This window comes from Amia ocellicauda, chromosome 16 (assembly GCF_036373705.1).
Source record: "Amia ocellicauda isolate fAmiCal2 chromosome 16, fAmiCal2.hap1, whole genome shotgun sequence".
NCBI classification, from domain to species: domain Eukaryota; kingdom Metazoa; phylum Chordata; class Actinopteri; order Amiiformes; family Amiidae; genus Amia; species Amia ocellicauda.
The window spans coordinates 14,009,391-14,029,247 of NC_089865.1; the positions used below are offsets into that span (position 1 = coordinate 14,009,391).

Below are 19,857 nucleotides of genomic sequence, written 5' to 3' on the forward strand. Positions count from 1 at the left end.
TTCCTGGATGTTGATTATTTTCTCGGCAAGGGGTGCGTCAATGAGAAACAAGTCCCCTGCATCCAAGAAATACTTGGCAGGTCAGTAGTAGGCCTCATCTCTTTTGTGCTTAGTGTATGATGATCTTTGCTCTTTTCAGTTGATCTTAGACTGGCAACTTCACCTTATTACAGGAACAGTACTTATTGGACATAGACGAGGAAAAACAGGTTTCAATGTGCTTGTATTTTACTGATGTTATGGGCCTTTTTCATCCTCGGTGACAGAAGGTAAATAGGGCATATTTTGTTTTTGACTCGGAGATGTGTTATGTCAGCTTCCCTCTTGGTTATTCATTGTGGGGTTTGTCTGACTTTAAAAGTTATTTTATCTCATTGGTGTGATAATTGATCGAATGATAGAAAATACTGCAAGGTAATTAACAAGGAACGGTTGCTTTCTCGGTTTTAATTTGATGTTTTATCGTTAATATTGTTTTAAATCCCATGAGTAACTTTTTCTTTTTTTCTTTAGTAATAAAATTGAAATATGTTAATACAAAAAAGTAATTTATTATCCCAGTTCATGGCTAAAGGGGATGTTTACATAAATACAGCAAACATTCATTTAGCAGTTTTACTTTTTTTTTTTTTTATGTGTGGGAAATTAAATTAGTATTCATAGTAAAGCGTAATGGTGTCACGATTAAATGGATTCAGTACATTAGCATCGGTAGGCCTTTTCCTCTGCTACCAGCTTTGCTAATGTCATAGTTAAGGGTACTTAGAGAAGTATCCTTCAATTCATTCCTTTATAATTATAATACACAATATGGTGAAATGGCTCATGCAATTTGTTTTTTAAGATAAAATGAACTGCTTATCTCCAGTGCCTGGTGGTGGTGTCAAATTTTGAAATGTACTGTACAGAAAAAATGTACTACTTCAATAATGATGATCATTTTTTTCCAAACCACTGAAGATTTTATTTGGTGCAAGCATACCTATTAATAAAGTATATGAACTTTAAATACTTTGCATTTTACATCTGCATTCTGCGCAGATATGGTTAATACCATCTTTTCTTTCTCAGTGTTGTTTGTAAACATTGTTATACCTCTACTTGTGCTCCATTTGTTGAACATTTTGACAACATTTGTGTTTCATTTACTGATGGTTACATCCAAGAATCACCTGCTTTGTTAATCTCTTGTTTTAAACATGGAATTTCAGACAAAATTTAAAGTAGATCTGACTCACTGTTAAGCTACTTTGGGTGTTGCAGTTCCTTGTTCTTTGTTATATTCTTAATTTTAATGTTTTTTTCAGAACAAATAATATGTAGTGTCTTATAGCTATAGCTAGAGCTAGACACGCAGTTAAGAAGATCAAAAAGCAAGCAAAGTCAGCATGCTGAATGCATTTTATTTGGATATATTGATTTGTCTAATTAAACATTCTCTCAAAATGCACGCCAAGCATAATTGTGGTGTTACTATATTGACTGTGTAGTTACTATACATGCCACATATTAGAACTTAAATCCGGGGAAATCAAGAATATATTTACATTTTAGATTCCTAAATCTTGGACAGCTTTATAATTTTCTTTTCAAAATGCTCGTCATATTGTTAAGTGAGTTCTTAGAAAGTTAAACTACCATTCTCACTCAAATGGATACACTTGAAGAGGAGCACGCCAACCTCCTGATACTAAGATCTGAATTGTTTGTAGGGGAAGGAATATGATTGTATATGGTGGTGGTGGTGGGGGGGGGGTGTAAACAAAACAGGCATTGGAATGCTCAGCACACATACATCACATAAAGAAATATATTCTAAAGAAGACATTGAATTAATTTCCATATCTTATTCCATGCACAGCATCTGCCTTAGCCCAACAGCTGGGAGGAACAAAGCTATAGTCTTAATTTTTGCATATTTGATTGCTGAGTTATAATAACTGTCCGGAAGCAACATGAAAACTGCATTTTCTACTCTCTATCAATCTTTCACACTCTTTCTCTACCTTCTCTTGCTGGACAATTATTAGATAAACATACCCTTTGCATAAAGTAGTACATTAACCTTGTTTTCACGCCCCCCCCCCACACTCGCACACTAATGTTCTACTTACAGGATCCAGCCGTGAGGATTTAAAATCAGGGTTTAACAGTGTGAGTGTTTCTGTTTTTTGCCATAGCAACCAGAGAAAATGAAACGAGCTGCTTCGCGCAAGTCTTGCTCAGACATAATCAAATCGAATGGATTGCAAACTGGATGCATCACAGGGCAAACACACTTCATCTGCTGAAGGTGATGATTATTTGAATAGCACTAACACCATGGCACTCCTCGATAAACAAACAAATAATTACACATCCAATTATTTGGAAAGAAGTGCCCTTTTCTGCATTAATTCAGAGGTTTACTTTAAATGTTTGAAAATATGCAGACAAAACAGATGTCTGCGTATATTAGCATACAAACATGTGCATTCATTTTAAACCATCATTTTGGATGAAATGTAAAATATATGGTAAGATGTCATTTGGGTTCCTCTTTGAACAAAAGTATATTATTTTCAGACACTGAATTTCATTGTGCCAAGTGGGAGTCTCTCTTATTTAGTGCCTATTTAATTTAATTTAGTTTTATTTAGTGGTGTGATCTGTCACTTGTGCTGCAAATGCTGAAAAATTATAGTTCACTTGATGCATGCGTTTCATTGGAACATAATGGAGTTGGGCCAATATGGCCGCAGGGTTAATATTAGCAGTTCTGTAAAGCTGTTTGTTTCTTCTTGACCTTGGGGGATGTTGCAGACCTATACTGTGCTCTTTGTGTTAACTGCTATCTGTATTCCTGTCTTTTCATGTTTATGCTTCTGATGAAGCGTTCGGGTTGTATTTTATATTGCATAAAATGTTCAGTGCCATTGATTGATTTGCCCTCAGACCTTGAAAAGATGGCTTCACTGAACCAACCTGAATTATAATTACTTCCAATGACACAGTTATTGCTGGAGATGGAAAGTGAAATTTGTATTAAAAAGAGCACAGACACACCTGCCATCCTCCCGGCCGGTGCCTCCCTCAACCGCAGTTCTCTGGACATGTTTTTCATACTTCATACTTTGTGTGTGTGTAATTTATCATTTATATTCACAATATATACACACACACACACACACACACACAAACTCATAGTCACTTGTGTTGACTCAAATGTCAAACATCAAATGTCAGTGATAATGAGATGGTAAAATACCAAAGTACCGCAGTGCTTTTTTTTTCCTCACACATATGGTTAACAGGAAATCTCACTTTGTTTTGTGCTTTTGTGTAGATGGCTTTCTGGGTACACCTGCAGATTACTTTCAGATACTTTGCGGAGGTGTCAGAAGGAGAATAACAAATTTAAAATGTGAGCAGCAGTGGCAGATAATAATTAAGAATTTCAAGAGCGGGCTTGCTGACAATAATACATTTCACCCTAATAGTGTGTCGGCACATAATATTTCACAGGGCTGCTAACACTGTATTAATGATTGTTTCCAGAAAAAGAAACCATTATGGGTATATTTTTAACATTTCAACCATAAACTTTCAAGAGACAAGTAAGAATGATACCTTGGGATACTTTTGAAAGTGTGATTTTTATGTTTTGGAAAGAAAACATACATGATCATGCATAACACAGCCGTAGAACTACATATTGTTTTTGTTGTAGATTAAAGCAATATCTAATAATTTCCCACTCATTTCCCTACAGATGAAGTCCATTCAATATCTACTGTACAGCACGCACTGAAGAGAAGGGGAAAACATGGTCAGAGAAGTAGGAGCTGTAAAGTGGGCAGTCGTGTACCTGTGCAGACCTTCAGGGGGAGGGCCAGTTTCAGAGATGCACGGGTCAGGTAAGGAATGCTGATGAAAGACTGCAGTCGGTTTCCCGTGCAGAGCAATCGATGACAACATTGCCGCTCCAGATGTGATTTTGCAGACTCGGTTTGCGATGTCTTCTTGGAGGCTTCGCGACGTGAAATGATGAATCTCCTGCGTCAGACAGATTAACTTAATGATTTTAATCACTTCAGGGATGTGCCTTGGGTTAATCTCTGCTCACTTCACATTTCTTTGCTGTTCTGGTTATATCAATTGTTCATGTGACTAGCCATTGCTTATTTGATGCTGTTTTATCTTTTGTTTGTAAATATTTCTTTTCATTTTCACAGCTATCTTGAGATGTATATGCGAAAGCCTCTCATATTTACATATTTGGATATTTTTTAGTTTTTTGGTGATTGTGTTAGCGTGTGTTATGCTCAATCTCAATTTTTTGCTATGAAACTTGATAGGTAGCCATAGCAACACCCTACTCTCTTCAATGCATGCACTTGAGGGTTTACTGCAGCAAGTGGATTCTGTGACAGGAATCATAGCCACTGAGAATGGTAATTATGGATTTACATGCATAGGATAACTTTATAAAATATACAAAAATAACTGTTTCATCTACCTGTTCACTGCCTGTTGATGCCTAGAAGAAATAAAGAAATTAACAGTATTTCCCAAAGTAATTATACTCTGAAAATATACTCTAAAACAGCATTTGTGGTTCATAAGGTTAATGTAGATGAGAAGAATGTGTGTTAGAAATTATTCAAGACCACCAATTATGAAGGCGTGAATTATAAATATTGCAACTGCAATCTAATATTAGTTAGGCTAACTAATACAACATATAGTCTCATTTGGCTGTGACTTTAAATTATTGAAATAAAAATGAACTTATGTGTTGGTTTATTACAGTTTTGTTTTAAAATACACAAAGGTGCCAGTGGTGTGGGCAGGGACTGTAATAGTTTGGGATGTAAATAATTAATACATAGGTTATTGTGTTCGAAGTATTAACGTTTCAGCTTTTTGAAAAATGTATCCAATATTAATTGGGTAATGAGTGACTGTAACATTTGTATTCAATCTGACTTCATCCTCTCCTACTTTATTTTATTTTTTATTTTTCCAGTAGATGTGTACTTTTATCACTGCAGTTTCATAGGCCATATTACTGAAGATCAGACAGCTTAGTATAAGGAGTCCGCAGAAATATCACCTGAGTCAGGATATTCTGCACAATGCAAAGAGAAATGGTCGGGATATATTTTGCATTTTGAGGGAACTCTAATGCATTTGGGACTGTGGGAGTTTTCTCTGGTATATTTGCAAGGCCATTTGGGGGTTTAAGTGCATCAGAGTCAAGAATTGTAAATCTTATCAGACGTATCTGCTTTTGGCAATTTTGAGACTTCAGGAGGATAGTTTGTCACATACGTGTAAGGAAATGTGTACCGTTAGCAGTGACAATTCTTCTATTTTTTTTTTGTTTGTTTTGCTTCCGCTGCAGTCAGCAGATCTAGTAAAGCCAGTTTACAATGCATGACATTCTTCAGCCATTGTAATCCCTCTGTACATTTCCCTTAAAATCTAATTTGGAGAACATTACTCACCATGGCCACATGCGTATCTGTTTCATTACTGTGGGGAAAAAAAAAATGGCTCCAATTGGAGACAGTAATTTAAAGTAAGGTTAAATGAGAATCGGATCATATGAGTCACTTGCTAGTTCGACACAATGTTGAAGCCTGTCTCCTTCAATTATACTGTATATTAATGATACAATTCCTTCTCCGCTTGGAATGTTAATTTGCCAGTGTGCACTTTGGGTAAAAGGGGATCATGCAGATTAACCACATGCAACTGGAATTAGCATTTGTCGAATATCTGTTGTTTTGATAAGGATCTCATCATTGTAAACAACTTTGCAGGATGTAGGTCAAGAAGGAGACTAGTTCCTCTCCACTGACCATCTCCATTATTTGAGTTATATGTTTATGCCCTGGTTTTCTTTGTATCAATAAATCATTGCTAAATCTGTGGACTACCAATTTCTTTGTGTATTGCTCTTGCTGCTATTCCCAGAAGAGTGACGCATCAGAAAAGCCTACCTGCCAGATTGTACATGCTCTGTGCCACCTGCTTACCAATACATACAGTACGACTGTTTTTCTCAGAAATATTTCTCTATTGTATCTCAAAAGTGCACTAGGATTTTATTTTTTATTTTTTGAACCACATATTGTTTTCTGTGGCAAAAGTTCAACAGAGCTGCCTTCCATATCAAAGAACATAGAGGTGCGTCCATGTCCTGCCACAATGCAACCTTAAAGTCGATCTGTGTGACTTGGGCAGCTCAGGCATGGGCTGTTGCCTTTTCATTTGCTGTAGTCATCCAAAAGTTGGACACCATTTTCTAAAGATAAAGGTAAGGAGACACAGCCACTGTGGAATAGCAGATGCATGAGAATTGCGGGTGCAGGGACAATCTGCCAAATGTCTTTTAAGAACGTAATTAGTGGTAATTGCATATAAGTGTGTTTATTGTTCAGTATCATTACTAAACTGACTATATCTGCAACAAAATGTGAACAAAACAAAGATAAAATAAAATCTACAGTTAATAGTCGTGAGCTGGATGCCCATGAGATTAATATTAGGTACAATCTGTATTAATTTATTTTTTTGAAGTGGTGTTGGGTGGTAAACATAATAGCAAATCAATATTTTAAAAGTGATTTATCTATATTTTACCGAAGCTTCAGAGTTGGCCATTCAGAAGTAAAGTAGCACAGAGTAAACAATACATGCTATAAGCCAGTCTTGTTAAAATTTGCCCCCAGATATCCTCTCCTAAGCTTTAATTTCAACTCAACAGTATGCAATTATGGAATTGCATGCATTAGTCATAAGTTGTTACCTAGTGCTCCTTCATCTGACCTGATGTTCTGATAAGAATGAATTGAAGAGATGCAACTCCAGATACTCAGGGAATGAATATATTTAACAATCAGTGGCATAATTAAAAATATATACAAGCACTGGCCTATTTTACAGTGAAACCTGCTTTACTGTTGCAGGATATTAAACAATAAAAGACAAAATTAGGCAACTTGACATATTGCAGAAGATAAATATTTGCACTACACCCAGCTGCATACGGGGTGCTTGATGTTTTTAATAAAATGCATGAAGTGACCTTTTGTTAGTTCCATTCACGTCCAGAATCATATGCCACAAGTTTCAGTTTACTCAGCATTGGCAGGGCTGTGCAGTATTTTGGCTAAAGTTGTATAAAAGAGTCGAGCATGCACATATAATTTCTGTGGTAATGTGACTTTTCCTTGAAAATGAAATGGGACTTGTCATTATGCTGAATTTTATATTTGAATCCAATAACATAGTACAACAGCAAATAATTATTTTGTATTTCCAAAAAAAAAAAAAAAAAAAATTTCAACTTTTAGCATGCTCAGACAGGCCAAATTTAATCACCCACATCTACCAACTGTCATGAGACAGCTAGCTTCTTATTATTGTACTTCTCAATAATCAATACAGAGAGTAAAACGTAAGTTACATAATAACTCTTTTACTTTATTACCTTCCATTACACGTATTTTTAAAAATAAAGACTGACTACTAGCTGTTGCTAACTGGAAAGGTCTTTACTTTAGCCTTTTAGCCAGTAAAGTGGTGCTATTAGGATGCGTAGGAGCCACAATTACTTTCATTTTGCATGATGGACATCCATCAGGTATGTAAACCAATTCTAGTTTGCTGATTTGAAATACTGTGTAGGAACTGAAAATCTAATGATCGATATTCTTAAAATGTGCTAAATTGCCATTAGAATAATAAAACAAGATCAATAGTAGTTAATAGATCTGAAGAGCATTATTTAGCATAACTATTTGAGGTTAGCATTTACAGAATACTAGGGGGTTCTGGCTGTTCTGCCGCATGGGGGAAGTGCAAGAAGCTTTCCTGTTTTGATTCTGTATGAAGTCAGTTCCATTAATTTCTCTGAGAATTACATTACAGCCATGCTAATTATACCTAGAGAAGCCAAACTGGCACACAGTCTGTTTTTGGTGACTCAGCCAAGGGTTGGCTGGCCATTCTTTCACTGACCAACTGCGTATCTTGGCTAACAAAATAGACTATACCTAATGAGAAACTGAAATTGTAATGTTGGAGATGAAAAAGAAAGTTGGTTCAAAGTAATTAATGATGTTATCCGAGTCATTCCATGCGACTTGAGATCAACACTACATTTCATTATGCATTAAAAAAGGAGAAAATCCATATTATAGTTCAGCCTTTAATTTGACCATCTGTTAAGGGATCTTTTCTATTGAAAGTTTAAAAACAACGAGGCGGTAACATTAACTAGATTATGTCGTATGATAAATATACATTTCTGTATAATTCATATCTGTTTTCATCTACAAAATAAAATGTAAAACCTAGTAGTGTTGCTTCATATTTATTTGCATTAGTCTGGTGGTGTGTTTTGTGCATACACCATCAACCATCAAAGGAAATAGACCTGATTGGTCTTTTTTCTCCCAATTAGATGGGTTGATGTTCAGTGTTTAAAAGCCTCAGTGCAACGATGTCATGTAAGTGGAGAAAACCATTTGTAAATATTCCTGTATGGACTCTGAGCACACTTAAATAGTAATGACAAAGTTGAACATTGTACCTTTGTTGAAAATACAATTGATCAGTTGAGCTATGAATAATGTTGTGCAGGGATATACAAAGAGTTGGGCACAAAGGAGGTCTGCTATTAATGTAGTCCTGGCAGTATTCAATGGCTTTGTGCTAATAATCTTTTTGATTATTATTTAACATCTCAATTTTGTATAAAGATCAAGATTTAGGTTTTGGATCACTTGGAAAGTAAATATGCATCCCATGCTGACAGTCTTGTACCATACTGTGAATTTGAATTTACAGAAAAAAAATATTTGTTTTATTTTAAAACCAAATCTCAGAATGAATAGCATTGTATCTAAGAGAATACAAGAATGTAACTGTCAGGCCATTTTTTACAATGTGTGTCCAGGTTAACTGCTCTGCCACTCAGTGGGGAAAAACAGGCATATCTTCTAATTTAGGTTTTGTCCAGAACACTTCCTCTACTTCTCTATTTTACTTAATCAAAAGCTAAGTCTTAACTGCAGGTTCATGATTTGTAGTATATTTACATGTGGACTCTATATCAAATTGACCTTAGTGCTTGTTTTTACTTATTTGCAAAAGGTTTTCATTAAATTATATTGATTCATTTGGCCATTGAATGGCCGTTCCCAGAACCGGGCTTACAAACCCCTGACGTTGGAGGTATTTCTGTTTCATTTATTGCAATGTCTGGATTCGTTTCCATGGAAACTGTTTCAGTTAAGGTATTAAGAAGTTGGAATAATGGGATATCTTCGAGAGCCATAGGTTATTTATCTTCTGAAATGACTTTGATTAAGCTCCCAAGGGCTGCCAGAATGAAAACAGGGGGGAAAAAAGGTCAGGTTTAAGTATGATACGTCTACATCATTGTAATGACTGAGACTAAAGATGGATCGATTTGGTGACCAAAACTGAAAGCTGCCTTACCTGCAGAGGTGCTCTAATCTGTGTCATGTACTTAAATCCTTCTCCTGTCCTTGCATATCCTGTTGATTGGACTGATGTATTTATTCATTTGTAGTTGGCCGTACCTCTCTTGTGATATTTACTTTAAGTCAGGCTTTAACCCATACATTAGCACCGCTTGGCAGTAGGTTGACTGAATGAACACCTGTGGCCCACTGCAGTAAAAGACCAGTGCTGTACAATATATTGTTCCCCATAGTCCAGTTTTAGGGCTAAATACATTTTGTTGAATCATTGTGACAAAAAGTGAGCTTTCTGTATTCTGCAGAGTTGAGTATTGTAGTGGAGCTACAAAACAGTTAATTAATTTAAAAAATATATCAAAATATATATTATCATCACACAATGCTTATCGGTTTAGCATGGCTATTCATCAAGAGGTGATATTGCATATTTCATAATGCAAAAGTGGTCATAAACACTTTAATATGCCTACTTTTTAAACTTTGTTCTACTTCTATAGCCATAAATCTGTACCAGTAGCATATTATAATGGGAGTATATTACACATTTGTTGTCCATTCTAGTACTGACGTAAGATTGATCTCGGTGAAATCTTTTTTTTTTTTTTTTTCTCAAATTAACTTGTGGCAATGTGAAGTAATGTATTTGATGAAACAATCCTAAGCTATTCCTTCACCAGCTTGAATGTACATTAATGTTAATGGGCTGAAGTGTCAGTGTTTGATTTAGGAGGTGTTTAATTAAGCTAAAATATTCAGTAACATTGAAGCCTGTAGAAAGGTTGAATGTGCCACATTTAGCATCTGTGGGGGCCTGAGTGGTGCAGAGGACCTACATGGTAGCATTGAACTTCTTAGAGCCTGAGTTTGAATATGACCCATCTCTCTAGAGATGTCTCTGATGTCTCTGATGTATTCTTGATCTGCAGGTCTAGGATGCACTTCTGACTCCATCCTAATTCCATTGTTTTTCTCCCTTCTGGAAATTAACACCAGAAACAACAACTATTGCAATCCTTTCATGGCAATATTAGTGAATACTGTGTTGCTCAACTAGATTAGAGAACAACAAGTCAATATCCCAAATCCTGAATGTTTTACATGATCTAACCTTAAATACTTTACATGCGCTGTATATTTGGAGCAAATTAGCAAATGATTAATTTATTAATCTAACTGAGATGCTCAAAAACAGAAGACCATGTTAAGAACTGGATTCATGCTTGAAATTGAAAAACAATGAGAAGAAGCCATGGAAATTGAGTCAGTGATGAAGGCAAAAGTGCTATTCACTACAACTGTGTTTCACATGAATCTAGCCAATTGTAGCTCCAACCAGTCAGACTCATTCATATCAATAGGTTTATTGCAGACGGACATATTTGTATTAATAGGATTTGCACAATAAAATGTACTGTTCTTGTATCTGGAGTCACTCAGACATTATAATCTACCTAATGTTTCCATGGTTCCTATTTTCTTTTCTGTTTATACTAATCAATGAGTAATGTATACCTTTAGGCAATCATACAGGGAGTATCCTGGTATTGCTCCTTGGTTTAGTATAATATATAAATCCCTTTTTAATGTTGTTAGAATAAAGTGTACATTTAAAGATGAGCAACGAACAGTACCAAATTGTGTTACTGAAGATCGACTTGGTATGTGATATATTGGAGTCTATAATATTCAGGTAAAAGCCCTTCAAGCATCATTGTTTAGCTTCGTTTTCTCTCGGAAAAGTAAACTTTGAATCAAATCAGTGGTAAATAAATAGTTTAAAGAACTCCGTGGGAGGTTCATTAACTGGGGGATCACCTGACCTGGTGTCCCCTCTGTGACTGGCTACTCCCCTCGATAAAACAGGAAGCAATTGGCGATTCCAGTGATAGATAGCGATCGATTGAAACATAGAAGATGTTAATGGACTTTGCTTCATGTGCGTTTGTCTTGTTTGTGTTGAAATTAGTTATGTGTATAGAGGGACTCAAGAAGGAGTTTTTGTTTACATTTTATGTCGGTCTCTCTTGGTTTACGAGCACCTGTATATTGTAGATAAATAACGAACATGTCTTTGCACCGTAACCCCTATATATAATACAGTACTGTGCAAAAGTTTTAGGCAGGTGTGAAACAAAGCTGTAAAGTAAGAATGCTTTCAAAAATAGACATGTTAATTGATTATATTTATCACTTAACTAAATGCTAAGTGAGTGAACAGAAGAAAAATCTACATCAAATCAATATTTGGTGTGACCACCCTTTGCCTCCAAAACAATTCCTCTAGGTACACAGTTTGTGAAGGAACTCGGCAGGTAGGTTGGCCCAAACATCTTGGAGAACTAACCACAGTTTTTCTGTGGATTTAGGCAGCATCAGTTGCTTCTCTCTCTTCATGTAATCCCAGACAGACTGGATGATGTTGAGATCAGGGCTCTGTGGGGGCCATACCATCACTTCCAGGACTCTTTGTTCTTCTTCTTTACACTGAAGATAGTTCTTAATGACTTTGCTGTATGTTTGGGGTCGTTGTCATGCTGCAGTAAACATTTGGGGCCAATCAGACGCCTCCCTGATGGTATTGCATGATGGATAAGTATTTGCCTGTACCTTTCAGCATTGAGGAGACCATTAATTCTGACCAAATCCCCAGCTCCATTTGCAGAAATGCAGCCCCAAACTTGCAAGGAACCTCCGCCATGCTTCACTGTTGCCTGCAGACACTCATTCATGTACCACTCTCCAGCCCTTCAGAATTTAATTTTCCTTCTGCTACAGCCAAATATTTCAAATGTTGACTCATCAGTCCAGAGCACCTGCTGCCATTTTTCTGCACCCCAGTTCCTGTGTTTTCGTGCATAGTTGAGTCGCTTGGCCTTGTTGCCACATCAGAGGTATGGCTTCCATGAAGGCCACTTCTGACCAGACTTCTCCAGACAGTAGATTGGTGTACCAGGGTCCCACTGTTTTCTGGGCACTGCTGGACATCTTGCGATTGCGAAGGGAAGTAAGCATGATGTGTCTTTCATCTGCTGCAGTAAGTTTCCTTGGCCGACCACTTCGTCTACGGTCCTCAACGTTGCCCGTTTCTTTGTGTTTCTTCAAAAGAGCTTGGACAGCACATCTGGAAACCCCTGTCTGCCTTGAAATTTCTGCCTGGGAGAGACCTTGCTGATGCAGTATAACTACCTTGTGTCTTGTTGCTGTGCTCAGTCTTGCCATGGCTTGTGACTTTTGACCGTAAACTGTCTTCAGCAACCTCACCTTATTAGCTGAGTTTGGCTGTTCCTCACCCAGTTTGGTCTAATTGTTTAATCATACACCTGACTATATGCCTACAAAATCCCTGACTTTGTGCAAGTGTACCTAGAAGAATTGATGCTGTTTTGAAGGCAAAGGGTGGTCACACCAAATATGGACTTGATGTAGATTTTTCTTCTGTTCACTCACTTTGCATTTAGTTAATTGATAAATATAATATATTAACATGTCCATTTTTGAAAGCATTCTTACTTTACAGCATTTTTTCACACCTGCCTAAAACTTTTGCATAGTACTGTGTATATATATATATACACTCACCTAAAGGATTATTAGGAACACCTGTTCAATTTCTCATTAATGCAATTATCTAACCAACCAATCACATGGCAGTTGCTTTAATGCATTTAGGGGTGTGGTCCTGGTCAAGACAATCTCCTGAACTCCAAACTGAATGTCTGAATGGGAAAGAAAGGTGATTTAAGCCATTTTGAGCGTGGCATGGTTGTTGGTGCCAGACGGGCCGGTCTGAGTATTTCACAATCTGCTCAGTTACTGGGATTTTCACGCACAACCATTTCTAGGGTTTACAAAGAATGGTGTGAAAAGGGAAAAACATCCAGTATGCGGCAGTCCTGTGGGCGAAAATGCCTTGTTGATGCTAGAGGTCAGAGGAGAATGGGCCGACTGATTCAAGCTGATAGAAGAGCAACTTTGACTGAAATAACCACTCGTTACAACCGAGGTATGCAGCAAAGCATTTGTGAAGCCACAACACGTACAACCTTGAGGCGGATGGGCTACAACAGCAGAAGACCCCACCGGGTACCACTCATCTCCACTACAAATAGGAAAAAGAGGCTACAATTTGCACAAGCTCACCAAAATTGGACAGTTGAAGACTGGAAAAATGTTGCCTGGTCTGATGAGTCTCGATTTCTGTTGAGACATTCAGATGGTAGAGTCAGAATTTGGCGTAAACAGAATGAGAACATGGATCCATCATGCCTTGTTACCACTGTGCAGGCTGGTGGTGGTGGTGTAATGGTGTGGGGGATGTTTTCTTGGCACACTTTAGGCCCCTTAGTGCCAATTGGGCATCGTTTAAATGCCACGGCCTACCTGAGCATTGTTTCTGACCATGTCCATCCCTTTATGACCACCATGTACCCATCCTCTGATGGCTACTTCCAGCAGGATAATGCACCATGTCACAAAGGTCGAATCATTTCAAATTGGTTTCTTGAACATGACAATGAGTTCACTGTACTAAACTGGCCCCCACAGTCACCAGATCTCAACCCAATAGAGCATGTTTGGGATGTGGTGGAACGGGAGCTTCGTGCCCTGGATGTGCATCCCACAAATCTCCATCAACTGCAAGATGCTATCCTATCAATATGGGCCAACATTTCTAAAGAATGCTTTCAGCACCTTGTTGAATCAATGCCACGTAGAATTAAGGCAGTTCTGAAGGCGAAAGGGGGTCAAACACAGTATTAGTATGGTGTTCCTAATAATCCTTTAGGTGAGTGTATATATATATAATACATGCATACATGAAAGCATGTCTTTAAATGGTATGGAAATCCAAGCAGCTTTCAACCATTGTGAAGAACATTGGAAAAGTTCCGTGTTGCCCTGAAATAATTACCAAACCATTAAAGTAAACTGCCATCTGAATTTATAAATATTACATTTTATTTTAAAATGATTACGATCACAATCTGTAAAATTTAAGAAAAAGAAAATAATTAAGGTATTATGATAACTAGGTACTAACTTGTGGTATAATAATATCTGATTTTATATTTGAGAAATTAATTACCCATTCTTCTGAAAGCTTAACACATTTACCTTTCAAGAAAAACATGTTATTTAGATGATAATGAGGACATAATTTAGATAATATCAGGAGAAGTGGGTGTCAATGATTAACTATTCAAGTATTTAATTTAAATGTATGCTGAGAAAAGCCAAGATTGTATTGTGTATGCATGTGGCATACATAGAAAGAGATAAGTTATCTTTGTTAATTAATGCTTTAATATAGGGGTTTGTAAATTTGGACTGAAATGCAGTTTATAGTGTAACCTAATGATTTATAATTCTATATGTGTATATAAGTAGTATCCGCTTTTCCCTTAAAATTGGATGATTTAGATTAGGATGAACACCATATTTGTATACTGCTATATGCAGATCTGTGCAAAACATTCTGTAGTAGGGGAATCGCCACACTTCGAATCCTATACATTAAAATAAATTACTATTAAAAAAATGTGAGTTCTCCAAAGATATCAGGATTTTAAAAATATTTAGCCACTTTTACATGAGACCTGTGATGAATTTAAATGGAGAGTTTATTACTAATATATATCAGAAAACTTTAATAGGAGAGAGAGTGAGAGATTCCAGAATGCGTGACTGCAGAAGACATTTTGTGAAACTCTAGAATTTTTTTATTTACTGGAAACATGGAAACATCTGATTTTGGGTGTGTATGATACACCAAACAGCAACATAGATGGTAACTTGTTACACACAATCCCTGTATCAGGTGTTTCTCATACAGATTGCTGCTCCAGGTTTTAAAAGAGGAACAAAGGAGAGGAGCATTGTAGCAAGACACTGCTTGGCAACAGGTGAGGCATACATGTTGCTAAACACCTATTGTACTGAAAGACCAGTTCTATACAAGACACTTCAGTTTAAATAAATACAATTCAATTAAGTCACTTTGTCAAACGGTAAGCTGTCTGATTTCTGTATAATATTATGTTGTAGAGGGGCTACTTAAAACTTGTTTTTGCTGCACCTTCAAATTTGAACACTGAACATGTGTATATATATCCATTCCTTGCAACAGCACATGCTTCATAGCTCCTAGCACTGCCATTTGTGTTACAAGGAAATGGATGTTGCTATAGCAACCTTTCTCACCAATAACCATTTTAATAGAGTAAGCAAAATAATAATGTTTTATTTACAGATGCAGTCTAAATGTACCTTAATGATGTGAGTTTTCCAGTTTATTCAAATGCTCTTGCATACAAAACAAATGTGGATACAAAAATACATATTTCAGCAGGGGCAACAATAATTGAATTTGTCATAAATAAGGTTAAAAGTTGGTGTCATTTTGTATTTCAAATGGCCACCAGGTCTTAATCCTAGTTATTGTAGTGACTACATTTTGAAATATTCTGTTCACAGTAAGTGTTACAATTATGCTGTTTCTTTAATCTGAAAATGGCAGGTATTTTTCTTCATGTGCTTATCTGTTGGCTGTTAATGTGAATTGAGCCTATTATCATTATATATAAAACTGAATATGAATACTAACTAAACAAAACTGGAAAAGTACAGTTGTTTTCTCTTTTTAATGAAGCTCTACAATTTACCATAGTAATCCAATAGAGAAAATCTCTTCCCTTGTTGCTCTGTGCTAATTTAAAAAATATTAAGTTGCTTTCTCTAATACAATGTAATTCAATAGAAAACAGACCTTGAGGAAAGAATTACAATTTACTCTGTGGAAGAACTGGTTACAGCAATGTCATAGTACAAGAATTCATCCTGATTGCCTTTTCTTCAAAGAAATCTATCAATTATTGCTCCTGCTCCTCGGATAAATTTGCTATTTCATTACACTGCAACATTTTAGGAAGACAAATGTTCTAGATAATACACTTACATTTGCTGCCTGTGACTCTTAAATATTTTGTTAGGTAATATTTACACAGCATTTCAAAACCATGCAGATAAATGCTTGCTATAAGTTAACTTGCTAGGAATACTTTGTTTAATTATTGCACAATTAAGTAAAGCATCCAATTTCATGAACATAATACTTTTCAACTGATGTTAAAAGGGTAGTATGTTTTTAAAAATCTTTGTATTATCAACCTCCAGTTGTTTTTTATGCATTGTGATTTAGGAGTAAATTGTGCTTGGCTGCACACTAGTATGATTTTTAGGTTGAAGAGAAATGTGTTCTACTAAATTATGCTGTATGCTTATTTGCTTTACAAACAATCATGAAATTTTCATCAGTCTTCTTCCGGAAGCGGCTTAAGCCAGGAGGCTCCAACTGAGGATCTGGATTTTGTGGGAGATGGCAGTTTTATCTGCAGAGAGATGGCTTTCAATTTAATTTCATTATCACGTTGTACATCCACATTTCTGTCGCACTGATGCATGCCTCTTCCAAGTGGAGAAGGAGCTGCCCAGGGGTTTAGCAATGGATAAATATTCCCTGCTTAAAGTGGCAATCACTTACTATGTGGAGTTTTCAGGAAGAGGTGGAAAGTCATGATTTCAGCACAGGCAGCTTCATGCAGTCGTGTGTAAATATCTGCCTGTGGAGCTCTACAAATTACACCAGCTTGGCTGTTACAAAGGGGTTCTTACATTCCTCGTTTTCTTTATTTCCCTGCTCATTGCTGGATTGGATGTGATGAAATCTTCCTCTTCTCTGTGAGAATCACCTTTGGCACAGAGATTTCAGAATAAATGTGTGCCTTGATAGTGGGAGGCGATGTTCGGGTTGATGCCATCTGCTATCCTGCTGAGATCTCAGCCTCCGATGGATTAATTTGAAAGCAGACTTGCGATGAATGCTGGAGCCCTTCTCTTTTGTGGTGTGTCCATGAACTCGGGAGTGTGTGGAAGAACGCGCGTGCGTGCGTGAATGTGTGTGTGTGTGTGTGTGTGTGTCTGTGTGTGTGTGTGTGTTGCGGTGTGCACATCACTATAAAAGCCACCTGAGTGTGGTCAGAGCTGGAGTACACAGACACTGCTTGTAGGGTTTAAAGCCTTTTATGTGCATTGACTGTATTTGTGAGCTAAGAAGCAGCTATCAGCAGAGAGAGCTTGATTTGCCCATTTGACAGCAGAGACGCTACCTAGCAGGCAGCACAGCCGAGCATTTCATTGCAGCACCAGGCTAATGTGTTTTGATAGTGAGAACTGTGAAATGCATACATATGATCAGGCTCGAGATGCTCTGAAGAAGAGGGTTTGAAATTTCTGATGCAGTACCTGATTGCTGCTGTTTCACCCTAGGACATTTACCATGGATTCTCCTGTCAGTGACACAGATGATCTGGAAAACAACTCCTTAAAGTCCCCGAAATCTGACCAGACAGAAAAAATGTGGATGCGACTCAGAGGAATGTAAGTTTTTACACTAATACCTAACTTCAGCTGCAAGGGTTCGCATTTAGAGGAGACGTTTTTCAATTAGACAAAAGAGTGTCGGAATCGTATGAGATGTGAGATGTGTCTGTATTTATTCATTGTGAACCAATTGAACTGTTGCTTCATTCAGATGTTACTATGAATTATATGTATCTATATGTTTATGATTCTGTTTCACGTGTTTTCTATAAATGTGAAGAAAACCCTTCATAAAATTCAAATACAAATGAAAAAGATAAATGTCATCAGTAAGTGAAGGCTTGTTGCAAATATTTGTAAATTATGATTTTCAGCCTGGTCAAAAATTAAACAGAATATTAAAGCATGATTTGAGAAAATGTACATAAATATTCATACATCTTTTGGAACCAACAAACAATTTTGACGAACACCTGAATGAAGGTACCATCACCATCTGTGCATGATGATGATTTGATATGTTTTTAAGCAGTGCTTATAGCATATTTAGCCTGTCAAAGAGGCCCTGCTCTAGAAGCATGACCTCAATCCAAAACCAATTATCTTTTTTCTTGCTTCATTGAAATCTGAGTTCTAGCGATCGTAAATTAATATAAAGCAGACTGGAATATTGTGTTATGCCCTGGGTGCTGTTTGTAAGCTGTTTGTATGCACAGCAAATGAAAACTTGTCTGCCAAGCATTCCTTGTCCTGTTCCTATCCCGTGTTAAGAGAATGTACATTTAGACTCGTCATATCTTTTCTGAATAGTTTAAGGTCAGCTCCCACCCTCTATAACACTCTCCTCCTACCCTGAAATGTGTGCCTTCAGTTCTATATTCATGATAATTACTGCAGTAATAACAAATTAACCAGATATTTTACTTTACATTCTTATAATGGAAGATTGACAGACCAACACCAATAATTCCTGCAGAATAACAGTAAACGCCTTCATTTAAGAAATGGAAAATTGTTAAATTACTAAATTGCTGTAATGTTAGGCAAACCCTAGACCAACATGCAATTCCAATATTCTTGCGTCCCATGGCACTAGGTATAATTCAAAATATACCTTTAGAAGTCCATAAATTCATCTAATCTAAATTCATAAATTCATCTGCCAAATTCAATAGTGTTAGTGTTCTATTAACAGCCTTGCAAAAGGCATTGAAACAATTAAGGCATTTGCATGCTTTAACATCATGTTTAATTATTGCAAGTTTATATTCTTGTTGAATTTCAAAACAGGAGTAATCTCTCATTCGGAAGTTTGGTTTTGGGTAGTGTACACATAAATTTATATAATTCAATACTTTTATTTCTTTATCCTTAAACTGTTAAAACACATAAAGACAATATCTGACCAATAAAGAAGGTAGCATATGTAAAGTACTCCTAATGAAACCTTGATGTATACCACCCAAACACTGCAGTGCAACCTGTTGAACATGTTCAGCGTTACTGAACCTTAGGGCTGGATTGAATCACAACTTTGACGCAGCAAACTCCATAGCAGACTACAAACCTGTACTTCATAGAAGAGTATTGAGTAGAAGGAAGAAGAATGTGACAACAAAAAAAAGTACATTGAGTACAGGTTATTAGCTGTAGCCTTAGTTCTTTATTTACATCCATATAGTAACATCCTCCAGCACAACCTATATTTTCCAGCACACACACAAAAGTCATACAATATGGCTAAAACAGATTCCAATGCTTAAGTGTAAAATGAATCATGTATTACAGCTCAGGTGTAAGTTTTAATTCAGTGTAATCCCCTTTCGTTTCCCTTCACAAGCAGTATTCAAGTGTTGCTAAGGAATGGCACTGCAGGGAAACCAGTGCGGCCCGTCGCCACACAACGCAGCTCTGAAGGGGTATAACACCGGCTGACAATGATGCAGGAATTTACAGCCTACCAAAATACATTGAATAT

The 19,857-nt window shown here is 36.7% G+C and overlaps 1 protein-coding gene across 3 annotated transcripts in view; it reads left to right on the forward strand.

The window, feature by feature from the left end:
* Nucleotides 1–19,857, forward strand: part of pde1a (phosphodiesterase 1A, calmodulin-dependent) — an 89,005-nt gene that overhangs the window by 23,523 nt on the left and 45,625 nt on the right. For 2 of the 3 annotated variants that reach the window (XM_066687266.1, XM_066687265.1), the window contains exons 2-3: nt 3,752–3,896; nt 17,826–17,936. In XM_066687266.1, coding sequence (XP_066543363.1) covers nt 3,752–3,896; nt 17,826–17,936 — 256 coding nt within the window. Of the gene's footprint in view, nt 1–3,751; nt 3,897–15,436; nt 15,509–17,825; nt 17,937–19,857 lie in introns of those variants that run through there. The other variant, XM_066687267.1, reaches the window with a different exon arrangement.